This window comes from Lepeophtheirus salmonis, chromosome 4 (genome assembly GCF_016086655.4).
Source record: "Lepeophtheirus salmonis chromosome 4, UVic_Lsal_1.4, whole genome shotgun sequence".
In the NCBI taxonomy this organism is placed as follows: domain Eukaryota; kingdom Metazoa; phylum Arthropoda; class Copepoda; order Siphonostomatoida; family Caligidae; genus Lepeophtheirus; species Lepeophtheirus salmonis.
Window position 1 is genome coordinate 41,591,253 of NC_052134.2, and position 27,883 is coordinate 41,619,135.

The window sequence follows — 27,883 nt, forward strand, 5'->3', positions numbered from 1 at the left end:
AATTAATGCATTCCAGTTGTTTCAAAATATGTATCTCAATGTTTTTCTATAAAAAATGAATTATACATATATGTTTTGGATAGTGCTTAGCCAGTTTTTAAAAGTGCCTGTTTTCAATTTTGATATCAAGCCAGGATTGTTAGATTTTTATTCTTGTTTCCTACAATTCAAAAAGTCTATCAATTGTCCACCAAAGACAAGGATAATGTTGCTATAACAATTCAACTTCTTGGTTCTACGCTCAAGGGATGTTTAGAACTCATTTATTGATGGGTGAAAGTAGAATCATAAACCTTTCACTTATTAAAGTCCAAGTCGAGTGACAAGTCACAGTTAAATTAAACTGGATTCTTCATCGAGGTTTACGATTCCCATGCTATACACATTGATAACTATCTTCTAATAAAAGTACTTTCATTTTTAGACACGAGTGTCTTATTCATGAATAACGAACACTCCTCAAGATTAAATCTTCATTACATTTCTTATATTTCTTTCTAAAAGAGAAAATAGAACAGAATTATCTATTATATATGTATTTATCCAATTACATCAGACACCCTTAATCAATTAAGTAATGTAAATTACCATAAAAATGAATAACACAATGTTTTTACGTATATATGTATTTAGGAAACAGAAATTATTTACTGTCATTTAAGTAAAAATAATATTTGGTAATGGATCATCTAGTATTTGGAACTGATTTTAAGTGCCATATTTAGAACTTTAGAAATATAGATGTAATATTTATTCAGTACTTAAGATTGTAAATATTTTGGAATGTATGTACAAGAACTGATTTAAAAAAGAAGAAATAAAGTTGAAAAACATAGTAAAGGACAGAACTTTATTAATATTAGGATTGCTACGCATGACTGAACTGGACCGGAGCAAGACTGTCATTGATGGGACAGTAGTCATCAGTCTTAAATAAGAACCAACACAGCACAAGTTATACCGGGTGCAGCGACAAAAAATTTACACTTTCAATCAAGAAATAAAGCTCTTTAATTATTGTAATAAAATAAAATATTTGTGATCTCTCATAATGTACTTTAATATGGTCTATTTTGCAGTAGGCATAATTCCCATATTCTAATTTATTCAATTAATAAGGTCATTTGGTGTACCAAAATATGTAAATTATCGACCAAAAAATTAATTTTTAGATGTATTTCAGCAACCAGTTATAATAGAGTATGTCGATAAATTAAAAAATAAAACTAATATGATGTCTTGGCTACCCTAATCATCAATATAGTCCCCCCCCCCCTTGGCAGCAATATGGCTTCCCGGTTGCCACGGAAAGCCTTGCACCCATTGCAGATGTAGTCCTCAAACATGGCATCTCAGTGGTTGACGATGTCCTTGAGGTTGGTGTTATTTGTGTGACGGACAGTGCAGACCTTGGACTCAACATACATCCAAAAAGTGAAGTCAAATGGGTTAGCATCTGGTGAGTAGGGGGGTCACATTTTCTTTGGCCAGAAAGGCAAGTTGTCCTTCAACAACTTCTGGGCCTTTTTGGACGTGTCTGCAGGCGTACCATCCTGCTGAAACACTATGTTCATGTCTGGGTAGTAGGTCTGGATACCCAACTGCTTTGCAATTTCCATTGGTTTCTTGCCAGCTTCTAAATGTGCGTGGACTTGACTTTAAACAATTTTTGAAGGGCTTCGTTTCAATCCTAGGAAATTCTCATTTAATGTAGTTTCGACTATAACTCTGGTAGGTATATAGTCTTATTTTTAAAAAAGAGTAACTGCGATATCGATATTTGTAACTTATAGATATTTTTTTCAGGGTAAGTTTGAAATTCATTCTCCATTCCCTGTATTTTGATAAAAAACTCATTAATCTATATAGTTCCATTCCTTAGAAATAAAATATTTTATACAAATATTTTTGCTATTCGTTTAAAAAAAATAAATATTGAAAACTCATAACATAATTTATTTTTTAACTAATAATCAATATTGGTTGATAACCAAATATTTCTATACATAAAGAAAAGAAAATTTAATTTTAAAAATAGGTAATATTATATAGTATTCAAAAAGACTTCAGTTAAAGAAGAATTAAATATATCATTTATAGAATACACATTTTAATCCGATTATAGCCTTAACAAAATAATTAAACTAGTCTTATTTTGAATATTTATAAATGGTTCCCCTACAACATCTACATGAAAACTTTTTAAGATTGTATCGGTTTTTAATATGAGAAAAGCAATCCTACAAATAAGGCCACGGCAATATTTCAAGGATATAACTCATTTTTGAATTAATTTCATAACGAAAGTCCATAAATATTCGTATGCCCGACTACAAGAGATAGAAACAAAGAGTGAGAAAAAGAAGAAGGATTTGCTCCGAGGACTCCCTTGAATGTCCATTTTTTGGAATCCCTTATTCACTGTGGATATACAACGAGTCCTCTTGTGTCCATGAAGCTTGAAATAATTTATTTATACAGTTTGAGACATGATGCTTAATGTTATAACAAATTGTGTAATATATCTTTTTTTTTTCCTTTTTCTTTTTCGCTCTCTTTGTTTCTATCTCTTTTTATTATGAAATCAATTCAAAAATTAGTTATATGCTTGAAATATTGTGGTGGCCTTATCTCAAATTGACAACAATATAGAGTGTTTTTGAAGAGGCTCATTTTTTTTTCAATCAAAGTTCATATTTTCAACTATCCAATGAGATTTTTTAAAACTTTTTGAATTAATTTGTCTTAAAGCTATGTGTCACTGAATAAAAATCACCTATTTTCCACTTTAAACAAAGATAATTCCAGTTAAAAGTATAGTGCAGCCATTTTAAAAATGGGTTTCAAAATTATTTAACATTCGGCTTTAAAATATATTAACATAATTTATCTCTATCTTCAACACTGAGGGCTTAAAACAGCTTTGACCCTTAAATATAGCCAAAATAACAAAAAAATGTATGGCCTTTTTTTGAAGTCCACAAGGCTATGAGAGAAAAAATAAGATCATATTTGGAATCAAACTGTACTAAGTTGAGCATATTCTATTCTTGTGCATAAAAAAAAGTCTGATTTTGTTGGATAGTGTTATTAATTAAGATAGCTAAAAGCTTATATTTCTTCAGTTTTTATCAAGATTAAAACTCATTTTTTGACAATTTTTTTTTCATATTAAGACTTAATTCGTTTGGAGAAGTTAAATATATACATAAATATTACATTTTATAATTAAATCCCTAAGCAAAAGTCAATACAACAGTTAATTAGCACGTTGAGTCAAAAGATTTTAAAAATACTCTGTAGTAGTTTATCATATTTAATAAAAATCTTCAATAAAATTAGTAAAATGATCTGGTAAAAATTATCAAAACTAAAATAGTAGGGTGGAGACAAAAATCAGAACATTTAAGCATTGGATGTACAATGAAAATGACAATGAAATGAGATCTGGTTTGAAAATCTACTATAAAAAAACCGTTGTATATGTGTTCTTCCATTTACCAATGGAGAAGTTTCAATCTACAAAAGAGGGTTGACTTCTATAATTTCCTAATTATTCCTAATGTACCATGTAAGGCAATAGCTATTCCCTGGCTCGTTCATATGGCAATTGAAGAAGAAAAGTCCTTGCTTAATAAGTCATTTCATAGGATATATTTAACTTCAACGAAACGACATAGATCTCTATTGAGAGGAGGATTTTCTCTGCTCCCAAAGTCTATCAAAAAGTGATAATTACCCTTTCAAGACATCCAGGTACTGAGTAGCAAGCTACTATTTCCTCACGCCCGGTGTACACATGGGTTATGCTGGGAACATATTTTATAAATGGTATTTTGGTGGAATTATCTCCATCTTCAGCGGCAGCACATAGGATTATTTGGAAATGAATTCCGTCATTTTCACTCACGTTCACCATTGATGAGGTGCGACAGAACTATAAAAAGAAGTTTTACTCTAAAAACCTCATGGAACCAAAACAATTAGAATGTTGTTGTTTTTTTTATCGAGGGTATTATCTCCTTTCACGATTTGAGCAGCAACTCCACGTTCAACTGTGAAAAAAAAAATTATTCACGAAAAAGAGAGCCACAGACAATCACATGATGCCCATTCCATGGTATTTGAGGATGTCTTTTGCATTAAATTATAAGGAGGAAGCTGACAAAATCTGTTAGAAGTTCTTAAAAATATTGCACCTACTTATATCGTGGTAGAAGAGAATCATGGAATCAATTTCTTAAGTAAAAGATGGAAAGCGAATTATTTCACTATTTCAAATATCTTTAGGATGTTTATTCTTCCATGCTCCTTGCAAAGACAGTGGAAAATTATGTAACAAAGCTATTCATGCTTTTGTGGACTGCCCAACACTACATATACTGCAAAAATTTATATTGCTTAACATAGCAAGAATAAGGGATAAATTTGTGACTGCTATTCTTTTATTCGGGCTCCCTTCAAATATTTCGAGTGATCCTACAAAAACTTGTGCTATAGAGTTAGCTCTCTCGAGCTGTGGAAGTAGAATAATAGAAAACCCAACGGATAGGTGACCCTACCCGAAATTAAGAATTTTGAGCTTCAGTTTTTATTGAATGAAAATATTTTATTTTCATTTAGTGGTTAAATGTAATTGTAATGTCTTGGTTTGAGTAGACATTGTAGTTAGGGATGGAGATCTTGTCTAAATTGCGATGAGTGTCAAAATCCTGCGGGCGATAATGTCAAAAATAAGGAAGTTTTTGCTGACAGAGATCACTATAAAACTATACTTTTCCTTGATTTATGATACGTTAGAATTCTCAAAATAAGAAGAAATAATATAAGAGTACTCATATTGTGTTTGTACTAAGATATACATGTTTTTTTTTATATTTACGCTCACCGCAATTTAGCCAATAATCACATTTCGAAATGTAGCACAACAATTAAACTAACTTAGCTAAAATATATTTTGAAAAAATTGCATTAATGCGTCACATATTTCCTTCTTTAAGAAAATTTTTTATTCAAACTCACGCGCACTGTTTTCAATATAATAACTTTTCCAATTCAGGTTAACAATTTTAAATGAAAATACATAACCCTAATCATCTATGAAGGGTATTTATATTCTATATTTTTGATCGAGGTTACGTGAATCCTGAACATAATTCATATACATAGTTTTTGTTTACTTTTTATTTCAGATATCTTGTCTCCTCTTTCCTTTTTAGCATCTTTAGCCTACCTTAGTCATTTATTTATTATTTAATACCACCAAAATGTATATAATCACATTAAATATGGAGTTATGCTTAAATTAGATCTCTCTAAAAACCATAAGTCATCGTTATTCTGCAAGTTAATTGGAATTATCTGTAAATATACCTATACATATTTAATTAATACTTATCAGAGCCATTATTGGTGAAATATATATAATTTTACCTGAATCGGTTGCCAATATATAAAAAAATTCAATAACTTACTTTTAACAACAGTACATGCTACAGCGACAATCCTATAAATCCAGTTAAAATAGTTATTTAACTTTTATTGGCTGTTTTATTTTTTGCAACAACTCTAAGAACAAAGAATGAGGGTTTCTCTTATCCTACATGATCTTCTTATATTATATTATATATATATGTGTAGGTAGTACTACAAAATAGATATTACATGTAATTACAATATGATATTATATATATATATGTTTTTATAGTTAGTCACTTCTGGTTTTTGTATATGTTTTCTTTTTGACACCATGTATAGTTGTAAATTTTCCATTTTTCCTTTCAAGATTATAAGGCGGATAATCTTTTGATAAAACACAGCCTTGTCTTTTCCTTGCAAGTCATAAATTTAATGTCATTACTTATATTTGATAAATACGTCATATAATATTTTTTTTTTTCTTAATGTTCTAAAATATATATATATATATATTATATTAAGGAGATGAGATGAGACAGCTCCCGTCTTATATATATTCTTTTCTATCCTTCTTCTTTAAGAATCCGGAGGAAAAAACAAACTTTAGTAGTACATTCAATCAATTATGTACTCTTATCTCAAATTCGGCCTCAAGTTTTTATGGACTTGGACTCGTCTTAGAACCAATAACCAAGTTGACTTGAAATCAGAACCCTATTGATTTCGACTTAGAACCATTTGAACTCAGAGTTGTAGTAATTTGGTCATTGTACGCAACTCTGATTTTTGAATATTTCTCATCATAAAACAGACATTTTGTGAGAAATTAATGCTTTATTAGATTATGATATTTTTCACATAAATACATATGTCTTAAATATTTTCTAAGGTATTCTAAGTTATTAATTATGTATGTACTACATGGTACCTTTTTATCTCTCGCCTGAACGACCAAAGACAAATTGAATAAATATCCTTGGGTTTTATTTAACTCGGTGGCAATCAAATTGAATATTATGTTAATAAAACTTTATGTACTTAGAGCTGTAATACTCGAATCGAGTATTAAAGTTATGTATAAAAGATCAATCTGAAAGATACTTAATAAAACTAAATTGACTACTATTCAACAGAAGGAAGCAAAGTTCCCAGCAGCAAATGAACTTTTTTTAGATGATTGATTATAACAAGAAAAATGGCAATGAAACATTACTGCATGTCCAAATTTAAAACAAGATTTCTTCATGACCAGTTTCAGAATATGCGAGCTCAGTTATATAAATGTGAATGGATTCTTGGTTATCTTAACTTATCCTACAAATTTGAGCATAAACACTATAATTAACCCCATAATATGTCTATGAAATATTGGGCTGTATTTATTTTTGACGTAAAAAAAGGGATTTCTCCTGTTCTTGATTTTTATACAAGATTTTTTTTTGTGTCAACGTACAAGAAATTTCATTATTCTTTTGATGTCTGTTTTGTCGATAAAAAGATTTTATTTTGGAAATAAAGATTTAATTAAGTACTTAAGTGGAGTTTTTGGAAGATCCAGCTTCCTTGACCCTCAAGATTATAAGAATACGTATATTTGAGCATATGTTCTTATAATTTGTCCCCCCCCCCTCTTAAACACATTAAAAACGCTTGATCCCCCTGTAATACACATCAAAAGCTAACTACTTTTCTAAGTACTCAAGTAAAATGTTTCCCATAGTATACATTATAACTGAAAAATATATTTATCAATATAAATTTTTACATACACTCATCTTTTATTATGTATTTTCTGACTAACTGTTTCTTAACATGGAAAAAAATCTTTATATTCGGGGAAAGGGAGTGTGTGGGAAATGTCTAAGGAGAGTTTAAGCAGTAGGGAATTTTGTCCACTGGGATTTTTGTTCGGCTACTGTTGTTTTCTTATACCTACAACCATTTAAGTTATTTTATAAACAAACCCACCTATTTTTGGAAGGTAAATTTTATTTTTTAGTTAAAAATATAGATAATCCTTCAAGCCATGTTTCTAGATTACTTCCCAAAGTAAGGCCGTAAATGCAACACCTCATCCCTGATTTTGCCCAAAGTTCGATATTTTCTAGCTAAATCTACCTTTAATTTTTACAGATCCACTTAAATAAGTAAAAAAGATGTTTTAATCTAACTATTTGCAGTTAAACAAAATATTAAGAAATATAGGAACATTGATAAGACAGAGTTAAAATGAAAATTGCTTGACGACTATCGTTCTATGACTATTTTTCAATTAATGCTCTTTACATTATGTACATATATAAGTCAATGTTTGACTTTAATTTGGTATCTAATATTATATGTATAATATTACTCATTTATTTCTGTGATAGTTATTTCAAAATATGTATAGAAGTGCAAACGTATATTTGATTGATAAATGAGATTTAGATTTATATGACAGTCAGAATAGGCAAATATACAACAAATAGAATTTGAGGGCGCTAATCAATCTTAAAATCATATTACCATATGTAGAGCTACACGACTTCCCAGCCTGCACTCCCTTTTAAAACAACCCTTTATTCCATCTAATAATTCTGTTTATGTTTTATATTATATCGACATCTGTTTTTTTGTCGAAATATAACAATTGTAGAGGTGCATCCTACAGCAGAAAAATATGATTATTGATTTTGAATCTAGAAGTGAAAGGAGCATTGAAGTAGCTTTAGGTTATTTAATTTATACATTCCACAAATTTAGAGTGTTTCATTACCTACAATACTATACTGTATAGTTATTTTCCATTTCTATACTTAAAAATAGTTTTGCCGGACTTTTTCATTAATTTCAGTCGTGTCAGGGTAAATAGTCATATTTGACATATCTAATTTGGGTCTATGTAGCACTGTGTTAGTTCTTATTGATTTGGTCCAATCCAGTCATAGGACCATTACTATCAGTCCTCGGGATCTGTCCTAAAAACTGTCAGTACTAAAATTGATAAATAAAGAAGAAGTAATGTTAAATGACTTCATCAAGGACTGAATTGGACAGGACGGACACAACACTATTTCTATGTACTTAAAAACTATAATATTATTTTACATATAAAATACTTTAAAGTTTTGAGGAAAAAAAAATGATTTTGTTAATATCGAGGAATAATATAAACTAATTTTTTTATTGACTGTATTTTTGGGTATTTGAATGAATTGACAAAATAAATAATAAAGTCAGGAGAAAGACCATTGTATCCCCAAAGTATCAACAATTTGTAGGTATTCTTGTGCCATCATGAGTAATGTGAAACAATTTCTTTCGTGGCGAGTGGCAATAACTTCAACTACCATGATAATCGGCTAGTTATATTATATATTTTTATAAAAACACATTTATTAAATAAATATATTGCGATATTACAAATGAGTTTTTTTAAAGTGCTTCAATCTAATGAAAGCTTAATAATCCGATATGTTTATTTCACTTATGACCTAAACTCTTATGTAAAGTGTGGGACCCAAAAAAACAAGATCTAAAATATTGCCTTTTATGTGAGTTGTTTCCAATTCAAATTGATTAAAAAATGCATCCTGAAAATATCGAATGTAGAGACTCTTGCCGTACTGGAGAATGATGTCTATGTTTTCTCATTTACAGAAGTTATCTTATAGTCCTCAAAGACAATGGTTGTCTGTCTTGCATTTTTCAAAACCTTTCAAAATACAATTTATGGGAAATTACGTATTACTTTGTTCTCGATACGATATTCTCAAATGGGATAAATATATACTGCTTTTGAACAAAACAGTTAAATAATAACAGCTTTTGCACTTCCTCTCATTAACACCATAGCATGTTATTAGCTGGCATATGTCTCTCAAAGGAATCATACTTTTATGACATCATTTAAGATGTTGTCTTTACAAACACATGGAATTGCAATTTTTTTATATCTTCACTTACAATACTTGATTCATATTTTTAACATCTCTATTTTTTTTTGTCTTTCTTGTTCATTCTTCATATTTTTCTCCCTTAATTATGATTATATTATATGTATGTACACTGAGCAGTCCTCGTTTTGTTAATGTTGTTTATCTAAAATTTATTGGGTCATTTAGCAAAGTCATTTGAGATAATAGAAAAACATTATTTATAAAAAAAGAATTATAGCCTTTAATTATGAACCAGTATATGTATTTATGTGTACACTGTATACATATATTTTCCATCTTTATCTTGTATGTATATATACATATCATATTAAAAGAGAAATAGTATGGGTGTAAATTGATTGCATAAAAGCTTTAAAAGATATGATATATAATAATGATGATGGGTTGACATGTGTTGGACAAAATGGTGATAAATAATTATAAAATAAGGTGTTTTTTTTTTGATAAATGGGATGTATGTGCAATGTACATAGTATACGATATTGAAGATTTTTGAAACTCCAACATATGATATAAGAAGATTTAATGATTGCACAACTGATAAACGTTTTTTACCTTTTAGCTATACTTATTAGGTATCACAAATTAAATAAGACAAACAGACAAACATATATTTCCATATTATGTTATCTTTATCTAACAGAGACGTACTAAAGGTCTTCAAAAAAAATTATCATGCACTATGACAAATTGAAAAGTTTAGAATTAGTTTCAATGTTTCTTGAAAAAAAATATCAAAAATTGTTCAGAAACTGCCGATTTTTCCAACGAAAATAATCACATATGTGTTTTTAAGAACATGTTAAATTTGAGCCCTTTTTCCTGGAATAATTTTAAAAAACCAAAAAGTTTTTTGGATAAGAATGTTTCTTCATCTCTCAACTATTTTATGTTTGTTTGAGAACAGAGATAAACTACTTACTGCATAAAAAAATGCTAAATTTATATACTTTTATCTTAGGAAGTAAAAAATATTTTCAGTCATTTTTCTACTATGAAAATATATTTATCCAGTAATTATTTCAATCTCTATTTTCGGAAATATAATTGGGATAATTTTTCCGTTGAGCATTTTACTAATATAAGCTGGAGGTAGTGTTGTATCGATCTTAGGGTTGTATTCTCTTTCAATGTTTTTTTTTCAATCGCTCCAGTCTCCATCATCATTCTTCAGTTGTAAGGATCGATTAGTTCGCCCTAAAGTCCCACGGTAATAGCTATCTTTTTATTTCCTTCACTCCTACCGGAGATTAAATAAAATGTAAACGATGAAAATAACTACTTGAGTATTATAGTTTCTAGAAAAACACCTGCTACTTTAAACTTTAGGCATACTTTCTTTTTAAACGTTGTTGTAGTTACCATAAAATAACAATAATTTCCAATCATAGGATTGAATTCTTACCAGTCCGGCTCTAATTCATTTTGTGAGTCACTGTATTTTCCTTAAACCAATCAAACACTGGCTGGAGGACAGGAGATGGTGCATGAAAAAAATAACTATGATAGGATTAAAGAAACAAGGATCATACTACTTTAAAATTATGGTAAAACACAAACCTCAGTCAAATAAAAAATAAGTTAGATCATGTACAAATTCCACTAGTGAAGGATATCATGAAATGCTTTTTTATATTAAATTTATTTTAATTAAAAAGTCTACATTGTATAAAAATACGTTAAGAACTTGCTTGAAATATTACAGAAATGATTTAATTATTTATAAATATCATATTAGTTTAACTCTATTATTATATTACAAAAAGCTCAAAAGTGTTTTCTTCGAATGAACTCTTGTTCTGTAGAGTAGATGATATCACTTTTAATTACAAATTCATATTTTAAAGTAACATTAAGTTTATCATAACTTTGATTTATATTAAAACGTTTTATATCAGTATTATTCTTAATGGGGTTTGAAAATCACTTTAAACTTCCAATATATACAAAAATATTAAAAATAAATAAAATGTTTATTATCAAAATATAGATAAGTAGTTGAACATTAAATATCTTAAAAACGCAACAACTTTTTTTGAAATTTGTTTATTTCTTGACGAAATACCTATGAAAAAGCATTAGTTCTTTATAAAAAAATGTTTTAAAGAGTATTCAACAATAGTTAAAAAAAAAATGGAGGGGGGACTTCACTTAAATCAGTTGAAATGAATGAATGCGAGAAACAAAATACATACACTGTTTCAAAAAAGAAAAAATAATTCATTAATTCAAAGAAAAGTAATGAATTAAATTAAAAAAGAAAAACAATAAAATATTTAAAGAATGGAATGATTTATATATTTTTGGTTTAAAATTAAGGAGGAAAAAAGATAAAAATAGCTGAAAGAGTCTAAGCTTTTATTTTACTATTTCAAACCCATAACGTGTATAAAAGTGATTTTTGTTGAATTTTAATTTTTTGGGGGGTCTTTTGGATCATACTAACATTATGCAAATTAATAAAAAATTCTGAATCATATAGTTCACCGATATAATTATGAGATACTAGTGTTCCCCTGGGTGTTTTTTGACCGTTAACAATTTAACTTTGATTATTCTTTTATTATGTATTCGAATACATTTATTTCATGTTTCACTAGACAAAACAATTAATATAGAGAATACAAGTATGTAGTAATTTGGCATAAAATGAAATATTTTACCTAATGTCTCTAATAATATACAAACAAAATTTGAACACAGTTTACCTCTTAGTTTTTAGTTGTGGCTGAGTTATGTATATGCCTCAGTTATAAGTGTATTTTTAATTTTAGAAAGTAATTTTAAACATTACATGTTATTTTTAGCTCTCACAATGTTTGCATATTTTTCTTTTTGTGTGTGTGTGTGTTTTTATTTAAAAGAATACAAAGTGGATGGTGATTTTTATTTTCGCATTCCCTCGTAATTTATTTTTTCATGATGTTATGTACGTTTGATATATATTTTTGTGAAATAAAGACCATAACAAAAATTACAAGTGATATTTTGTATTATTTAATAAATTACCACAAAAGTTAAGTTTTTATTTTTTCTTGCACAATGCACACATTTGGTCTGGACTTATTGTAAAGTTGTTGTAAGACCAACATTAATTTTAATCTTTAATTTATTAACTTCGTATTCCATCACAAATTTTTAATTCAACTGAAGATATTTAAGCATTATCACTGCAGTAATAGATATTACGCAGAAGAAATATATCATTTTAATATATCAGTTTATTATTTGTTCACACCAATGTCCCAAATAACTTTAACATGAATAACTTCAGGTGTATTAATTAGAACCTGACAATATATTGTACATAGATGTGTTGAATATATATATACATAAATTTGATTATTATAACTTTTTCAAAAATATCAAAGATAAAAAGATTTAAAACTTGTAAGTTTTATTAAAAAAATGGTAATATTCAAAAGCTTACAAAATATGGAAAATATAAGGCCAAAAAATTGTTAGTCGAACCTTTTTTTTACCCGTAACATACATCATGAAATATTTAAATAAAATTAATTGATTGGTTTGACCATGATTTCTGGACCCACCCATTGACACATTGCATTTAATATATAGATAAACAGTTACAAAATGAAAAACCACTTAAATCTAAAAAAAGTTTAAATTGTGTCACATAGTTTAATCAATTCAGAAAAAAGCATCTTTTTTAAATATACTTGATATACAAGCATTTCTCTGCCATGGATATTGCTTGAAATCTAGGTAATGACTATTCATATAGCTCCGTGGCTATCAACCTTTTATGAATAAGCACTAAAGATATATATATATAAATCCAGATCTATTATACAAAAAAAAACAAATTGGGATTGGATCAATACTTGAGTAGAAAAAAGAAACCGTTTTAGTAGAATGGAGGTAAATTAACTAAAAAAAAGTGCTTCATATTTTGTACAAAATTAGTAGAATACAGTAATTTATACGGCTTTTAAGGAGATAGAACAGCGAGGAATAATTTCAAAGTATCTAAGGTAATCTTATTATGATATAATCTTTGATTTATTATGAGGAGATGTTCTTCTCGTATGGAGCTTTGAAGAGATATTTATCTGTGTACCATAAATTAAAACCTTATTACATGATATTTTATTTTGTTTGTTTGGCTTTCACTTGTATTAATAAAACTGTATGATTATATTGTTTTCTTCCAGCTGCGGGACTAAGATGTTACATTTGCTTGGATTGTGAGGATGGCAAACTAAGGTACGAAGAACACGCAAAAGAATGCCCGGATGACTCTTATGTCAGTTGTATAAAAACACATACAAAATTTGCTCATCATAGAGGTAAATATACCAATATACATTGTACAAAAAAATGTGCTTTTAACAGACGTAATTGACATTTTGATTATTTTTATACTTCTCAAAGCCTAATTATTATCTAAAATATTATGAAAATTGAGGTGTTGTTAACAAAGTACGTACGCAAGTAGAATAGATTTTGAAATTGCGCACACAAATTATAATGTAATTACTTTATAAGAAGATGGGGTTAAAAAAATTGTACCAAATGATACAAAAGGAATTAAGGGGAAGCAAGAAATGTCAAAAATTTACATAATTTGTACACGCTCCAAACCCCTTTTATTGTCGGGAAAATCAGAAAATATATTAACGAAATAATAAAAACAATAATTAATGTGTATACTTTGGATGCCTACATTTATCTAAAACTCATCAATTTGTCCCATTAAGCAAGTTCTGTCGATAGCATAAGCAAATACAAAATGGGTAAATGTAGAAGAATATCATTTAACAAAGATCTTCAAAAAGATTTCACGCTGTGTTATAAAGCATTTAAACATGGTTAAATCTCAAGGTGTATATATACAGAGTCATGTATGTATAATATACATTGTATATAAATAGGATAAAGAGTTTTACGCTTATTCACTTTGTTTACAAAATGATTGTCCTGACAGTTTGATGGTGGATCGATCAATCCTCAGATCTCTTGAAATTTTTATAATCTGAATAGTATGCCATGCTGGTTCGATATGGTCAACTTTTTGTGATAAATATCAAAACAGAAAATAGACTCATATTCCCTATTTATCTCATTCATATTGTATACACTCTGTACACTCCTCATTAACAATGTCCTTTACTTTTTGGGTCATATGTTTTAATGTGAATCTATGTTTATTCTACAAAACATTTGCCAAGAGTTACTCAAAAATACTTTTTTTTATTATTTATATTTTACAACCAGACATAAAAATATTAACGTTGTTTCAGAGGCTTAAGGCATTCTATTAATGAAGATCAATATGACAATATACACTTTATATGGACATGCAAGTGTTTATTTGTTTCTTAGTTTCAGATTAAACTAGTTTTTTGATAACATTTTTTATAGTTTGATGTCATTGTATTTGCGCCTAAACAATATATTTTCTCAATAGCACCTACAAAGGGCGCAAGCTCTAGCTATCCAGTTTGTAGCTGATCCATTTGATGATTAAACAAAATTAAAAGTTAACTAACTTTTTATTATGTAATTATTTTTACATTTTTTATAAAATGGTTTAAAATATTTAAAATTTTAGTGACTTGTACTTGGGTACTTTAAGAAATGACTAAAATTTTTTGCAAACTTCCTAAAAGACTAGAAATGATGGTTTTGTCATATTACTAAATATAAATATAATTAACTGTAAAATAAATTTACAAATCTTATTTTATCAGGTTTATTATTAAATGAGTTCTTATTTCAACAAATAACAATCTGTCTTTACGAAGTATTTTTGATTTAGAGCACTTGCATCTATTTGCCTGACACTGGTTCTACTGCAATCACTACGGAAAAGTCCTTGGGCAACAGAAGTTCTTAGAATTCGACGAATTGTTCTTCAGGTAATTCTTAGGACATAGTTCGAATTATTTAAAGGAATATCATGTTTTTAAAACTTCAGTTTCCTCCGCAATACTATAAATACCATTTTCATTTCGATCAACAATGTCTACAATTAGACAACTGTTGGGCCAATTTTCCATATGACAATCATAGGAATGAAAACAGAAATGGTTTCTTCAGCTTCTCTTTCTTTTAAGTTATATTGGAACGTTTGACCATTATCTCTGCCTTTCATAACGGGAAATCACTTAATTTTCTTTGTTGATTGATTTTATCTTGAAGCTGCTTATCAGAGTAACTGACTTTGTGCAGGAAGCCTGTTATTATGTTCTAATTGAAAACTCATTTTCTTTGAAATATTGGATGATTCATTTTTTTGGATGAGTTTTCTTTTTGTAATTATGCAATCCCTTTTCATTGTTCTTATTTTAACTCATTTGAATTATTTTGCTATCAGCTCATAAATTAAATTAAACTTCAAAAGTAACTCAATGAGAAAAAAATTGTGCACAATACAATAGAAATTAATTATAGAAAACATTGATAGATCTAGTTATTTATTCATAAAAAATATTATTTTAATAATTTACTTCATTTCCGACTCAATTTGATTTTGAAAGCGGTTTTAACCATATTTTTAGCCTCATACAAACAGCCACTAAATCAATCTTTTTGTTGTGGATTCATTTTTTGAATTTCGAAGAAAAAATACGGGATAAAAGGCTCCACAACATAAATTTCGGCGTATTATTTTATTGTTATATCCACTTGAGGTCGATAATAAATATGTACGTCGGGGTCTGGTGGATTTGGTCTTACTAATGGAATCATTTGAGCTTGAAACCTTGCGGCCATATATTTGTTAACATAATTATAATAAAAATAGTTTATTTGAATTACATATTTTGATATATTCGTGAATAAAAATATCCGAAATTTCAGAAAACTGCAGTAAATAGGTGTTAAATGTACAGACTAGAGGCCAAAAGTTTGCAGTAGTATTTAATTAGGATTTTATATCCGTTATTTTTAATTACATTGTTTAGTCATGCGACATCTGAAACAAAGATAAACAAGCTTTGTTTTTATCTCATGTATCCAACGAGGTGTTGGAGAAGAATGTATGCCACATTTTTCTTCCAAATTTGAATTCGCTCCATGCTGTCATCATAACAGCGTGGTGCGCCATGGATAAGGCATTCATAGTCAATACCCTCCAGTTTGTTCACTGACATATCGAAGGTGTTATTGCATGTGAAGGAGACCATAATAAATAAAAAATATATTCGTGATAACTGTGATTCTTTATTAATTAAATGCGTATTTCAGCAATTGTAAACCTACTTATTTTTACCCTTAGTTTGTAAAGGAATAATGATATACCCAAATCTTATACCAAGAGTTAATAATTATATTTCAGTTGATTAACTATCAATTATGTATTCCTTGTTTCTAATATGATTCAGTAAGAAATCAGAAAGTTGTCATAAAAAAAAATGTTTGTAGTACTTAAAAAAATGGTACAATAGCGATGCACTAACTAAATATGAGAATAAAACAAAAAAGTTGATATAATCCCTAACACGCTCTCACAATTTTGCAATACATTATTTCCATCATATTTAATTTTTCCATTGCAAAAAAACAAAAAGTTTTTCTAATGACTTAAAGATTAAGAACTTTTTTTTTATAAAAAAACATAGAAAGTTAACAGTCACTTTGTTTTTTGGTTCCATTTATAGTATACATATTGTTGATAAAATTCCAGTAATGAACCACACCCTACTTTAGTTTCTATTTTTTATTGATAAGCAATTTCTTCGATACTTTGTATTTTTCTTCGTCTTTTCTTAAAACTTCATCTATATTTAAATAGCAATATATATATAAATATTGTATAGTTATCAATAAATGCTATTAAAAAAAGCACTAATAGAAAATAAAGCCTCATAACTCATAAAATATATTTTAAAGTATTTGAAATTTGTCAAACTTCACCGATATACTATTATATATTTATTTATAAGAAAAAACCCTTAATGCGTTTGAGAAATATCATCACCAAATATGATTTATCGAACATAATTTTATGTTATCCTTTTATATAAAGAAAAAAAATATATTAGTATATACATAAATATAAAATATTGACTTTATAAGAGTGAGAAAAAAAGACAATTCTTAGAGTCAAAAGAGTATTTTTTTTAAATACAACGACATCCCAAAATTCTTTTATTTATTTTTTTAAAAAGATTATTCTTGTATAAAACATTATAAGTTAATATATTTTTTGCGAAATAACTTCATGGAAAATGATATTGAATTTACAATACTCAACTAAGCTTACAGTAATTACATGTCCGAGTTTTAACCAGAATATAAAGCGATTTTCATTGCATTTATCAACCTTTCCTCACATAAAAAAAAAGTAAAAAAGGTAGCTAATAGCGTTGTCACTAAACCAATATTTTCATAGCGGCTTTAGTACTAATAAATGTATCTATATTTCGGTAGTTTTTTATAATTTTTCTAATAAAATAATAAAAATGCACTGAAGGAAATTCAAATGCTCTTACTGGGCGACTAGAGATTTTTTTTCTTAAGGGCTTTTCAAAAAGTTTGATGACTTTTGTAAACAATGATTTTTCGAATGTTCCTTTACTTAGTTATATGAAGATGCAGAGCTTAGGATTAAGTAAACATTGGAGTAATACAATGACTCCATCTGACCACCAAGTTGTCTTTGAAGTCCATATGGATAATGTACATTTCCTTTTCTAGTAGCAATCCTGAAAAGAAACTACATACGTTGAGCTCAAAATAATCACGTCACAATATCACACGTGCGTTGCCCATTGATCTCCATAGTTGATATTCTTTCTTTTTTATAAAGGATAACTTTCTTTGGAATGGGCCAGATATTTGAGGGGTTAAAGTATCAGCGGCCCATTTTTTTTTATCAAGTAGTGTATTTGTAAGTTGTGGTTCCTATATCAATTTAAAATGGTACCGTTTTAAATCCATATGTAAACCACTGTACAAAACATCAATAGTAGCCAACCAAAGTTGTCATTCTCTTCAAATTTTTTACTATTTATTTTGAATTATTTAATAGTAGGGATAGTATTTGGTCAACAAATAATAATATAGTTAAATGAGTCTATTTACAGAATTATAAAAAGCCTAATATCTTTGTCGTAATAACTTCGCTAAAATACAAATAATAACAAAAAATTTAATATGAAAAACAATGTAATTTGAAATTATTATGTTCCATTTGGCAAATAATTTTATCTTAAATATAGTATAGTTTCTGAGGCCAAAACCAATAAAAATAAAATAATTGAACTACTCTGTATTTTAGCATAAAAGTAAATAATGATGTGGACAAATAATTAAAAAAAAAGTTTTTTTGGCAAAAAATCTTAAGCCAACTTCTGCTGTAGGAAGAATTTGTATAAGTATCTAGCTTTATATATAATTATATTTTAATAGAGATGTTTACATTAAGGAGAAATGGGAAATATAGTTTACACGCTTTGATAAGACCTAATAATATGAAAAATCCCACAAATTGGTCAATTAATCAAAAAAGTGTTTTTATTCCAAATTTTTTACAAGTTCGTGATATGAATGAATGCATATAAAACATATGTTTTACTTTTGAAATATTATATATCATTATAAATTACTCTTACAATAAAAATTTTAAATTTAATTTTGGTAAAAATAAAAGCGATAATTACAAATCAGTAATTAGTTTTGTCCAATCAAATCTAACTTTTGTGTTTATTTTATTTTATCTTTCTGAATATCTTTACTATTATTTAAATATGATATGTCTACTTTTAAAAATGCTTATAATTTATATGAAGCTAATTAAATTCAAGTAAATTTTTCAAAATGAAAGCCTAATTAATTGCATTTAAAAAAATATATATATATTTTTTAAATGAAACACCAAGATAAAATTCATTCCCAAACACACAAAAACCTCATAAAAAAGATGATTTTTGCCTTTTTGTTTTGTATTTTATTTTCTTTGATTTGGATCATTCCCATAAATTATAAAAACCTATTATTTAATTAACATATATTTTAAGGTAAAAAAATATGTTGAAAATTACTTTTATTATGTTTTTTTACTTAAAGGTAAAACTTACAAAAAAAAAAAAAAAAAAAATACTAAACGTTAGATTTAAATCGAAAAAATCAATTTCGAAATTTTGATTTGCTCGTCAATACTATATAAAATAAGCATTAAATCAAAAATACTATTTGAAGTTGACAAATGTAACTTTTTTTATTTGCTTGCAAAATATTTTTAAGGATCCTCAAAAGATCTTTATTTTAATGGTATATTCTTTTTTCCCGTTTTTTTATGAGGCAACATCAGAGACAACTTAAATGATTCTATTATATCTGCAAATGTTTTTTGCTATGGATTATTTTGATGCATGATGAAAATAATTTTTTGCTTAATGGTGGAATGGTTATCTAACAAAACATTTTCCTATATTAAACCATTTTGATAAATTAGATTAAAAATGAATGAATTTAATAAGAATAATTATAATTAAATATTCACATAAGAATAAAAATAGTAATATAGAAAATTAAATGCAGAAATATACAATGTATAAATTATATTTGAATACATATATTGCTATAAAAATGCAAGAACCATATTATTATTCTTGTTATTTTTTGTCAAGAAGATTCACTGTTTGCCAATCTTGATTTCTCTTATGGTACTTTGTGAAATTTAGTTAAAACCATCCGTATTTTATTTGCAGACTTAGAATAAAAATTAACATTATCTATTAAAGACTATATTGTTAACATAAAATTATCATTGTATGGATGCAATCCAAGTTGTTATCTAGCCACTAATGTTTCTATGAATATATTTTGGTTGTTAAGAGTTAACATACATTTTTGGTGCTGTCAAATTATGTTTAATAATAGTTTATAACTGATATTTTATAAAGGCCTTTGATTTTATTTGCCTTGTAGTACGAAACCTCAAAAAGTTATAAGGAAATGTAAAACAATTCAGAAAACATTTGTATGAACAAAAATGGGAACTCGGTAGAGTGCAAACATCCTTCTATGATCAAATTCCTTAATAAAATATCATTTTTTCTCTATGTTAAATTTAAAATGTGTAATGGTGAATTTAATTAAACTTAATATCTATTGCATTCATCCTTCAATATGTGTTATATATGTATATATATATGCCACAAAGAGATGTTTTTTAGATCTGTATCTCAGATTTGTTCAAAAGAGATGGTCAATTATGCATTTAACCTTTAATATTGACCTTGGATATTTTTTATGTGAAACATCCTTATTTAACCTACATTATGGCACCAATTTGAGCTCTGTACTTCAGTATGTGGAAAAATTATTGCATTACTTTGATGCAGTTGCATTAAATTCGTTGCACAAATAGGTCAATGAAAACTTACTAACTTATATGATTAACCATTATTGGTATATCCTTTACCTACGTACACATTTATATTACGCAGAATGAGCTTCAATACTGAAAACATGTTCCATTCAATTTTTTATGGCCCTCGTTTAAATTGAATGACTCAATATTATGCAGGTGAATTTTTTTTTGCAAGTTCTTTTGTCAAGAAACTAAGTTCTTTGCATAGGATTAATTAAGTATCGAATTATTTAACTCTGATGTTATTTTTCAAGTTTAAAAATATAAATTAGATAAGTTAACACAAAAGCAATCTTGAGCAAAGTCAAAACAAGGAAAAATGTCAAATGTATTTTTGACATTGTAGGTATACCTCATCTAGTCCAATATTTTTTAGAAGGATTTCTGTCAACAATTGACCTTGTATTCAAACTTAATAGAAAATATGAGATATCAAAGGATGTTAACTATAGTTTAAAAACTTTATGTGGATTTAAAAAAAGTATTGATTTCCATAAGGTTTTTTTTAATAAAACCTATCAATTTTTAATGCTTTTATTGTAACGATCAATTTTGGCTACTATAAATTCAATTTACAGCGCCTCCAAAGAATTAATAAGAATAATTTATTGAAGAGTACAAAATATAATCTATACTCCGTTTTAAGAAACATCATTTCTATCTTACTTTTGTGTTGACGGTAACATATGTAATATTGAATAAAATAAATGTACTCATAACCATTATATAACTAATAGCAATAAAAAAAGGATGTATGCAATCATTTGTTATACGTATGAGTCAGCATATAAAAAAAGAAATTAATTAAATAATTATTGTTTAGAATTTATAAATATATATATATATTTTTTTTTTTTTGCATGTATTTATTCATTTTTCTCAAATCGTTTCTTGTATGTATCAAATAGTTTTATTGTTAATAATAAATTTAAATACTATGGGGATTTTGAGTAATCCAAGATATAATATATCCATATAAATATCTTTTTTAACAAAGGCTACTTAAAAGCAAATCAATACAATTAAAAATCACAAATATAATCCATTGATATTATGGTATAATAAAAACTATCTACATAGGTCTCAATGCCAAAATCATTATAAAGGATCAAGACATAATAACTGTAAGTCAAGAGCAAGAGAAAAAGAGAGATTTCACTATTTATATTTATTGGCCCTACTAATGATGAATCTTTCATAGTAACTCCAATCAGGCATATACATTAAATGCAATAATTTTATGCTCAAAATCAAAAATAGAAAAAAATAACTTATTTTACGTCAACTGAACCTCTTTTTTTCTACAAAATATAATCTACAGAGAAAAATTGATTATCAAACTAACCCTAGAATTAGGATTAGATCGAGAAAACTTTTCCTTAAGCTGTTTTATAGCTGGAATAAATATCGTATGATGTTGTAAAGATTTTATTTACCTTGAAATTGTTCTAGAAACTGTTTTTAGTAGTTGGCTTGACTTTTTAAACTAGATTGAAACAACATATACAGAGTGTACTTAAGGTCGTTCAGGATATCTTCCCCGCAATATTTTATATTGTAAGAACTTTTTTTTGCATTATTGGGGAATTATTGGCTACATTGGGGGCACATAAGGACTAGTAATGCCGCAATTATTAGCAAAAAATTTGCAAAACGTTCGGTCGCTTGTTTAGTTTATCTTGATTGACCACTTAATGCAGGTTTGACTGTTTATATGGCAATTACTATAATGAATATTCTTATGGTAATCAATAGGAATGAATGGTCCTCTTCTCTTCTCCCCCACCTCAATTTTTTTTTTCTATTTTAAAACTACAATAGCAGATATTTAAAAAGCTATTATCTTAATCTTATTTTAAAAGAAACATTCAAAATAAATTTGTCACGTCTTAGGGGATAAAGATTCATAATAAATATGAATTTGATTTTTTATTCATTATTATTCATGTTCCATTTTTTGTCTTATCCATAAACATTAAGGGTGTTTTAAGGATTTTGATGAAGCATATATGTGTGTATGTATTTTATGTAGACGTTGTATGTATAAAAACATATATATTTATACATATATAAATATATGGTAGTATGTTATTATTACACGTGTGTAATTTTGATTAATGAATATAGTGGAGATTTCATTAATTAGTCATATTCTGTGAACAACATATGGTTTCTTATATTTTTTTCATTTTTTTGCTGTTTGAAACTTTATGTAGTAAATATATTATGTTTTTCAATTATGGTGTAAAATAGTTATGGTGGTATTTAAAAAACAAACAAAAACAGACGCTTATTTTACTGTTTGTACCTATAAAAATACGGATTATCAAACAAATTGGCCTCTTCAATAAAGTCCCTCAGAGGGAATTCCTTTTTAAATTGTCCAACATTGTTATAGAGAGTCGGTCGTTACAGTGGCCTAGATTCTAGTTGATGAATAGGATACAGTGTGTAGTGATCAATTCTACTGTCTCTTAGCCTTGTTACATCTCTTCATCTGTTCTGTAAGATAATGCACTTAGAACCACCCTCTTTGTTGTTTTCATAAAGAATTTAGTGGATATTTGTTAGGAAGAAATATTTTTATACGTTGATGATTTAAAAATCATCTGTTCTTATTTAAACATTGTCGGTGATATTTAAACTAGATGTCTTTACTGGAGTGTTACTTGGTGAATACCTATAAATGTTGGCAAATGTATCCTGCTTCCTTTCTCCAAAGAAGAGTTCATCCACCCAAGTCTTAAGGTGGTAGATGATTACTTAGCTTTAGGAATTTACATCTCATGGAAACTGAGATTTAAGCATATATATACTAAGTTATGAGGAAAGCTAATCGAAACTTGGGAATCATTGAAATAAATTTCAAAACTCAAACTCTTCATTCATTCTAAAACTTTATAAATTTTGTCCTCCTGATCTTAGTTTATGTATCTGAGATCTGGAATCATTTCAGAAACGGTACAAGGTAGAGTTGTGTCGTCTTTTTCCTTCATTGGGCGACAACAAAAACTATCAATACAAAGTCAAAAGACATCACTCTCTATCATAGACCAGAGCCATTAAAGATGGTATTAACCTCCAATGAATTTTAAACAAAAATATAAACTTATATACTACACCCAGGATAATAAACATAGGCCAACTCTTTCACGAAACGAAACTTTCTGACCACTAAAATATCTACTTCGCAAGACCGAATATAGACATTTTCAAGTGCAGTTTTTTTATATATATCAGCTATTCTCTGGAATTATATACCTCAATCCTTTCGTCAGGAAATGTGTCTGACCTCCAGTGATTTTTAATAAATTATTTTTTTGTTTGACATATTCAATATTTACATCTATACTATTTACATTTTGGATTTTTTTTTTTTTTTCACTTTTGAGTAATTTTTAAAATTTATACATTTTTACCTCACATGCATTAGTTTTATTCACAATGATAGTTCATATATTTTATAAATACTTACTATGAGTTGACTATTATAGCCTAGTACTTACTATTACCATCGGTTGAAATAAATATTTATCCCTCGAGTGTGAACTCCTCATTTAACTAACTTAACGATATGAATAGTTTAAGATTAAACCCATTTTTCTATTTGATTCACCTATTAAAGTAGTTGAAGAAAAGTTACTTGTCATTTAATGCCAAAAGGATCTTATTTTTGCTTTTCTGTTCTTATCTTATTGGGAGTTGAGATATTGGAGATTTTGATAAGTATTCAATAAAAAAACCATCGTCCAACATTCACTCTGAATGTAATCTAATATCATCATACTTCAAATGCGGTGACTAAATTGAAATTGTTTAGCTGAAAGGTTAAAACGGTAAAATTTAACTATTTGGTTCTTCAGTAAGTAGGTAACCAAGTATTTATGAGAAAACTAAGTCATGGTTAATCAGTTCTATGTTAATTCAAGTTTGATGATTTGCCATATGTTGAGTTTCTGTCTCAATTCCTCTCATCCTAGTCTATTTTTTACTCGAAATTCATGACGCCATATATGTAAGCGGAGATAAAAATGAATAAATAGCTTATCTTATGAACGTATGACGTTAACTATACACTTAATGTTCAAAGCAGAATCAATTTCAATTGAATATTTAATAAACATACAATGTACCAATTTAGAGCAAAATAGCCTCACTCCTATTTTTTTTAGACTACTTCAGAACTAATCAAATATTTTATAATAAAAAATAATACATTGGGGAAAATGAAATTTTGGTTTTTAGTCCCAAAAATAAGCCATACCAAATCTGCAAATATGTAATTTAGTTTTATAATTACCATTTCTTCATTCTAAAGTACTATTTTTCACATCACGAAAGACCGATTCTACTTAATTTTTTGTAGTCTGGAATTTGCGACTGAACAACAATCCTAGTCATAAATTAGGCCAACTCAAGACTAGGAGTTGCATCGGCTCGAACTCATATCTGCAAGAGGTAGCCAAGTGAACTCTCTTACAATATTACAATGGCATTAAATTTAAAATATTTTTATCTCTTAATCTCTAGAGGACAATTGAAGAATATTTTCTTGAATTTACATATAGAGTACCTTTTTTGCAATCTTGTACAACCCCAATTTTAAGCTTCGATATCTTACAAAAAATAACGATTTCATTGAAAAAATGGAAATTTCTGGAATTATTTTAATACTAAAATAAATTTTTATGTAATATAACATTTCGTTTTCGGCTTAGGACTAAATAAATAATTTCGTTTGCTGTATTCAAATAGTAAAATTATAGCTATATGTATATAGAATTGAGTAATTTTTTTGAAATGGTTGTGGAAATATCTATTTAAAATTATAAATATTTTTGTTTGGATTTTGTTTCTATGCTAAATGAACCACTTTAGAGCTTTCTGTAATAAGTATGTCTATATAAAAGTCTTTGAAAGCTCAACTTTTTGTGAAAGAATTAAAAGTTATTTAAATGGTTCTAAAGTTCTCCATCAGCCATCATTTATATTTTTATAAAGAAGCTTATCTTAGTAAATGAATCCACAAAACCTAAAATAAAAGGGATGTAGGAAAAATGTCTAAACTGAAGTTTATATAGATGGAAAAAAATATATGTCGCAACAATATCCGTACATTTTATATTTATTTCTATATTCTGGACAATTTTTGTTTTTTCATTTTCTTTATTTCGAAAGGGACAAAATTATTTTTGTAATGTTTTTCAGTCCATAAATTCAGTATTCAGTATATTAAACATTATTGGGCTTGGATTTTGAGGATGTGTCCTTATAATAATAAACTTTTTTCTAAAAGTGTATAATGTGACTGTTATGTTTACGTCAAAAAATTCATTATCCTTGTTTCAGATGTGGGTAAATTTGATACTCGATCGTTCCTACATAATGAGATATGTAGGGTGAGGGAGCATACGTGGACAGTTAGTTAATGTTTATTTTCTCATTACCATAAAAAAGTTTAATGATTATTTTTGATATTCAGTTTCCGCTGCCATTTTTGATAAACAAACTATACTAATCATTTAGTCATTTTATCATCATGAGCAAGCAATAAGCAAAAAGGCAGCGCATCTAAGATTCCCTATATGAGGCACTTTGGAGAAGGAAACCAACAAGACCTCACACCCAAATGTGGACTCACAAGTCCTCCATATTGGCTGCATGGGACAACTTGTCAGATGAGTTTTTCATCAACTCCTGCATGGCTTTTAGGCAACGTGTAAAGGCTATGACTGATAATGAAGGTGATCATATTGAGCGAAAAAAGTTTTTTTGTTATTTTTTTGCCTATTATTGAAACTATAAAATTATTGATAAATTTCTAAATCCATCTCTAAAGTCCACGTATTGCTCCTCTACACTGTACATACTCGTACAATATGTATATTTACTTCCATTTCCTATTTCTGATGGATTAACTGTAGCACAAAAATATCTTTTTATATTCAATCGATGCAAGTCAATCTCACCAATACGAATTTTAAAAATCGGGAAAAAGAATTATATCTCAATATGGGTACATTCGATTAACTGTCGCTCCTAGAGAAGGCAAAATATGTACATCATGTATATGGACTTCAAAGACAATTCCTAGGTCAGATGGAGTAATTGTAGTAATATAATGTTTACTTATACTTAATCCATGCAACTTCATCCGAAAAATTAAAAAAACATTAAAAAAGCAACTAAATGATTATTGCTATGGCTTTTAGTCCATAAATTCAGTATAATTGCACTTTGATTTTGAAGATGTGTCTCTCTAATAATTAACTGAAGTGAATGATGTGTCTTGTATGTATTTAATAGTAAAAAAATTCATGATTCTTGTCTGAGCAAAGAGAAATGTGTTATATTTTAAACTTTAAATCAGGACAAATCAATAAACTTTACTTTTGGAAAATGTAGTCTATTGAGAAATATAAGAAAATGTTTCATGTAAAAGTGGGATTCATTTATTTCATGTACCTAAAGATATATAATAATAATGTATGGGGTAGAGATAGGTATTTTAATAACAGGGCTTAAGTCCAAAGGAAAGAGTAAAAGTTGTGACTCGAGTCATAGAGACTCTATTAGGTGGACTCTCGAATCAAATATTTATCTGAATCGAAAATGAGACGGGATATATTTGCATATATGACTCAAAATAACTTAAATCATGAAATGTGACACAAATGTAGTTCTAAATTGTTTCAATTTTTTTACTCATTTGTAAATGTATTATATTTTATTCATTTATGTAAAAAGTTCATTTTACTTATGAAAAGATAAAAAACTCAGCGTTATTGAGGGGCTACGGTGACGGGGGACCAGAAGGACCATGCTACCCTCCCCTTGTATAGAAGTTTATTTACATATACTTATAAAGTCTCAATTATTATAGTAAGTGGATTAAATTTATTTTTCCCGCCCACTCTGCATACATTAAATCCAAACTATAAATCGTCTTAAAAGAGAGATTTCTGGCAGATGCAATCAGAACTTTTCGTTTTTAGGGTCAAAAGTAATTAACAAACATCTATTTTCCTGATTTTGATCTTATCCTTTTTGATATTATGAAAAGGAAACTGATATGAATATATATAAATCAAATGAGTATTTTTCAACAACTCTTTCCATTTTTTTTTCATATAGCCCTATTTTCCTTCATTATATGAAATTGTGTAAAGCTTACCAAATT

At 27.6% G+C, this 27,883-nt stretch overlaps 1 protein-coding gene across 8 annotated transcripts in view; it reads left to right on the top strand.

Moving 5' to 3' along the window:
* The window catches only part of LOC121115955 (uncharacterized), a 285,728-nt gene that overhangs the window by 218,610 nt on the left and 39,235 nt on the right, over positions 1–27,883 (top strand). For all 8 annotated transcript variants that reach the window (XM_071887922.1, XM_071887923.1, XM_071887921.1 and 5 more), the window contains one exon: positions 13,535–13,669. In XM_071887922.1, the coding sequence (XP_071744023.1) occupies positions 13,535–13,669 (135 nt within the window). The remainder of the gene's footprint in view (positions 1–13,534; positions 13,670–27,883) is intronic.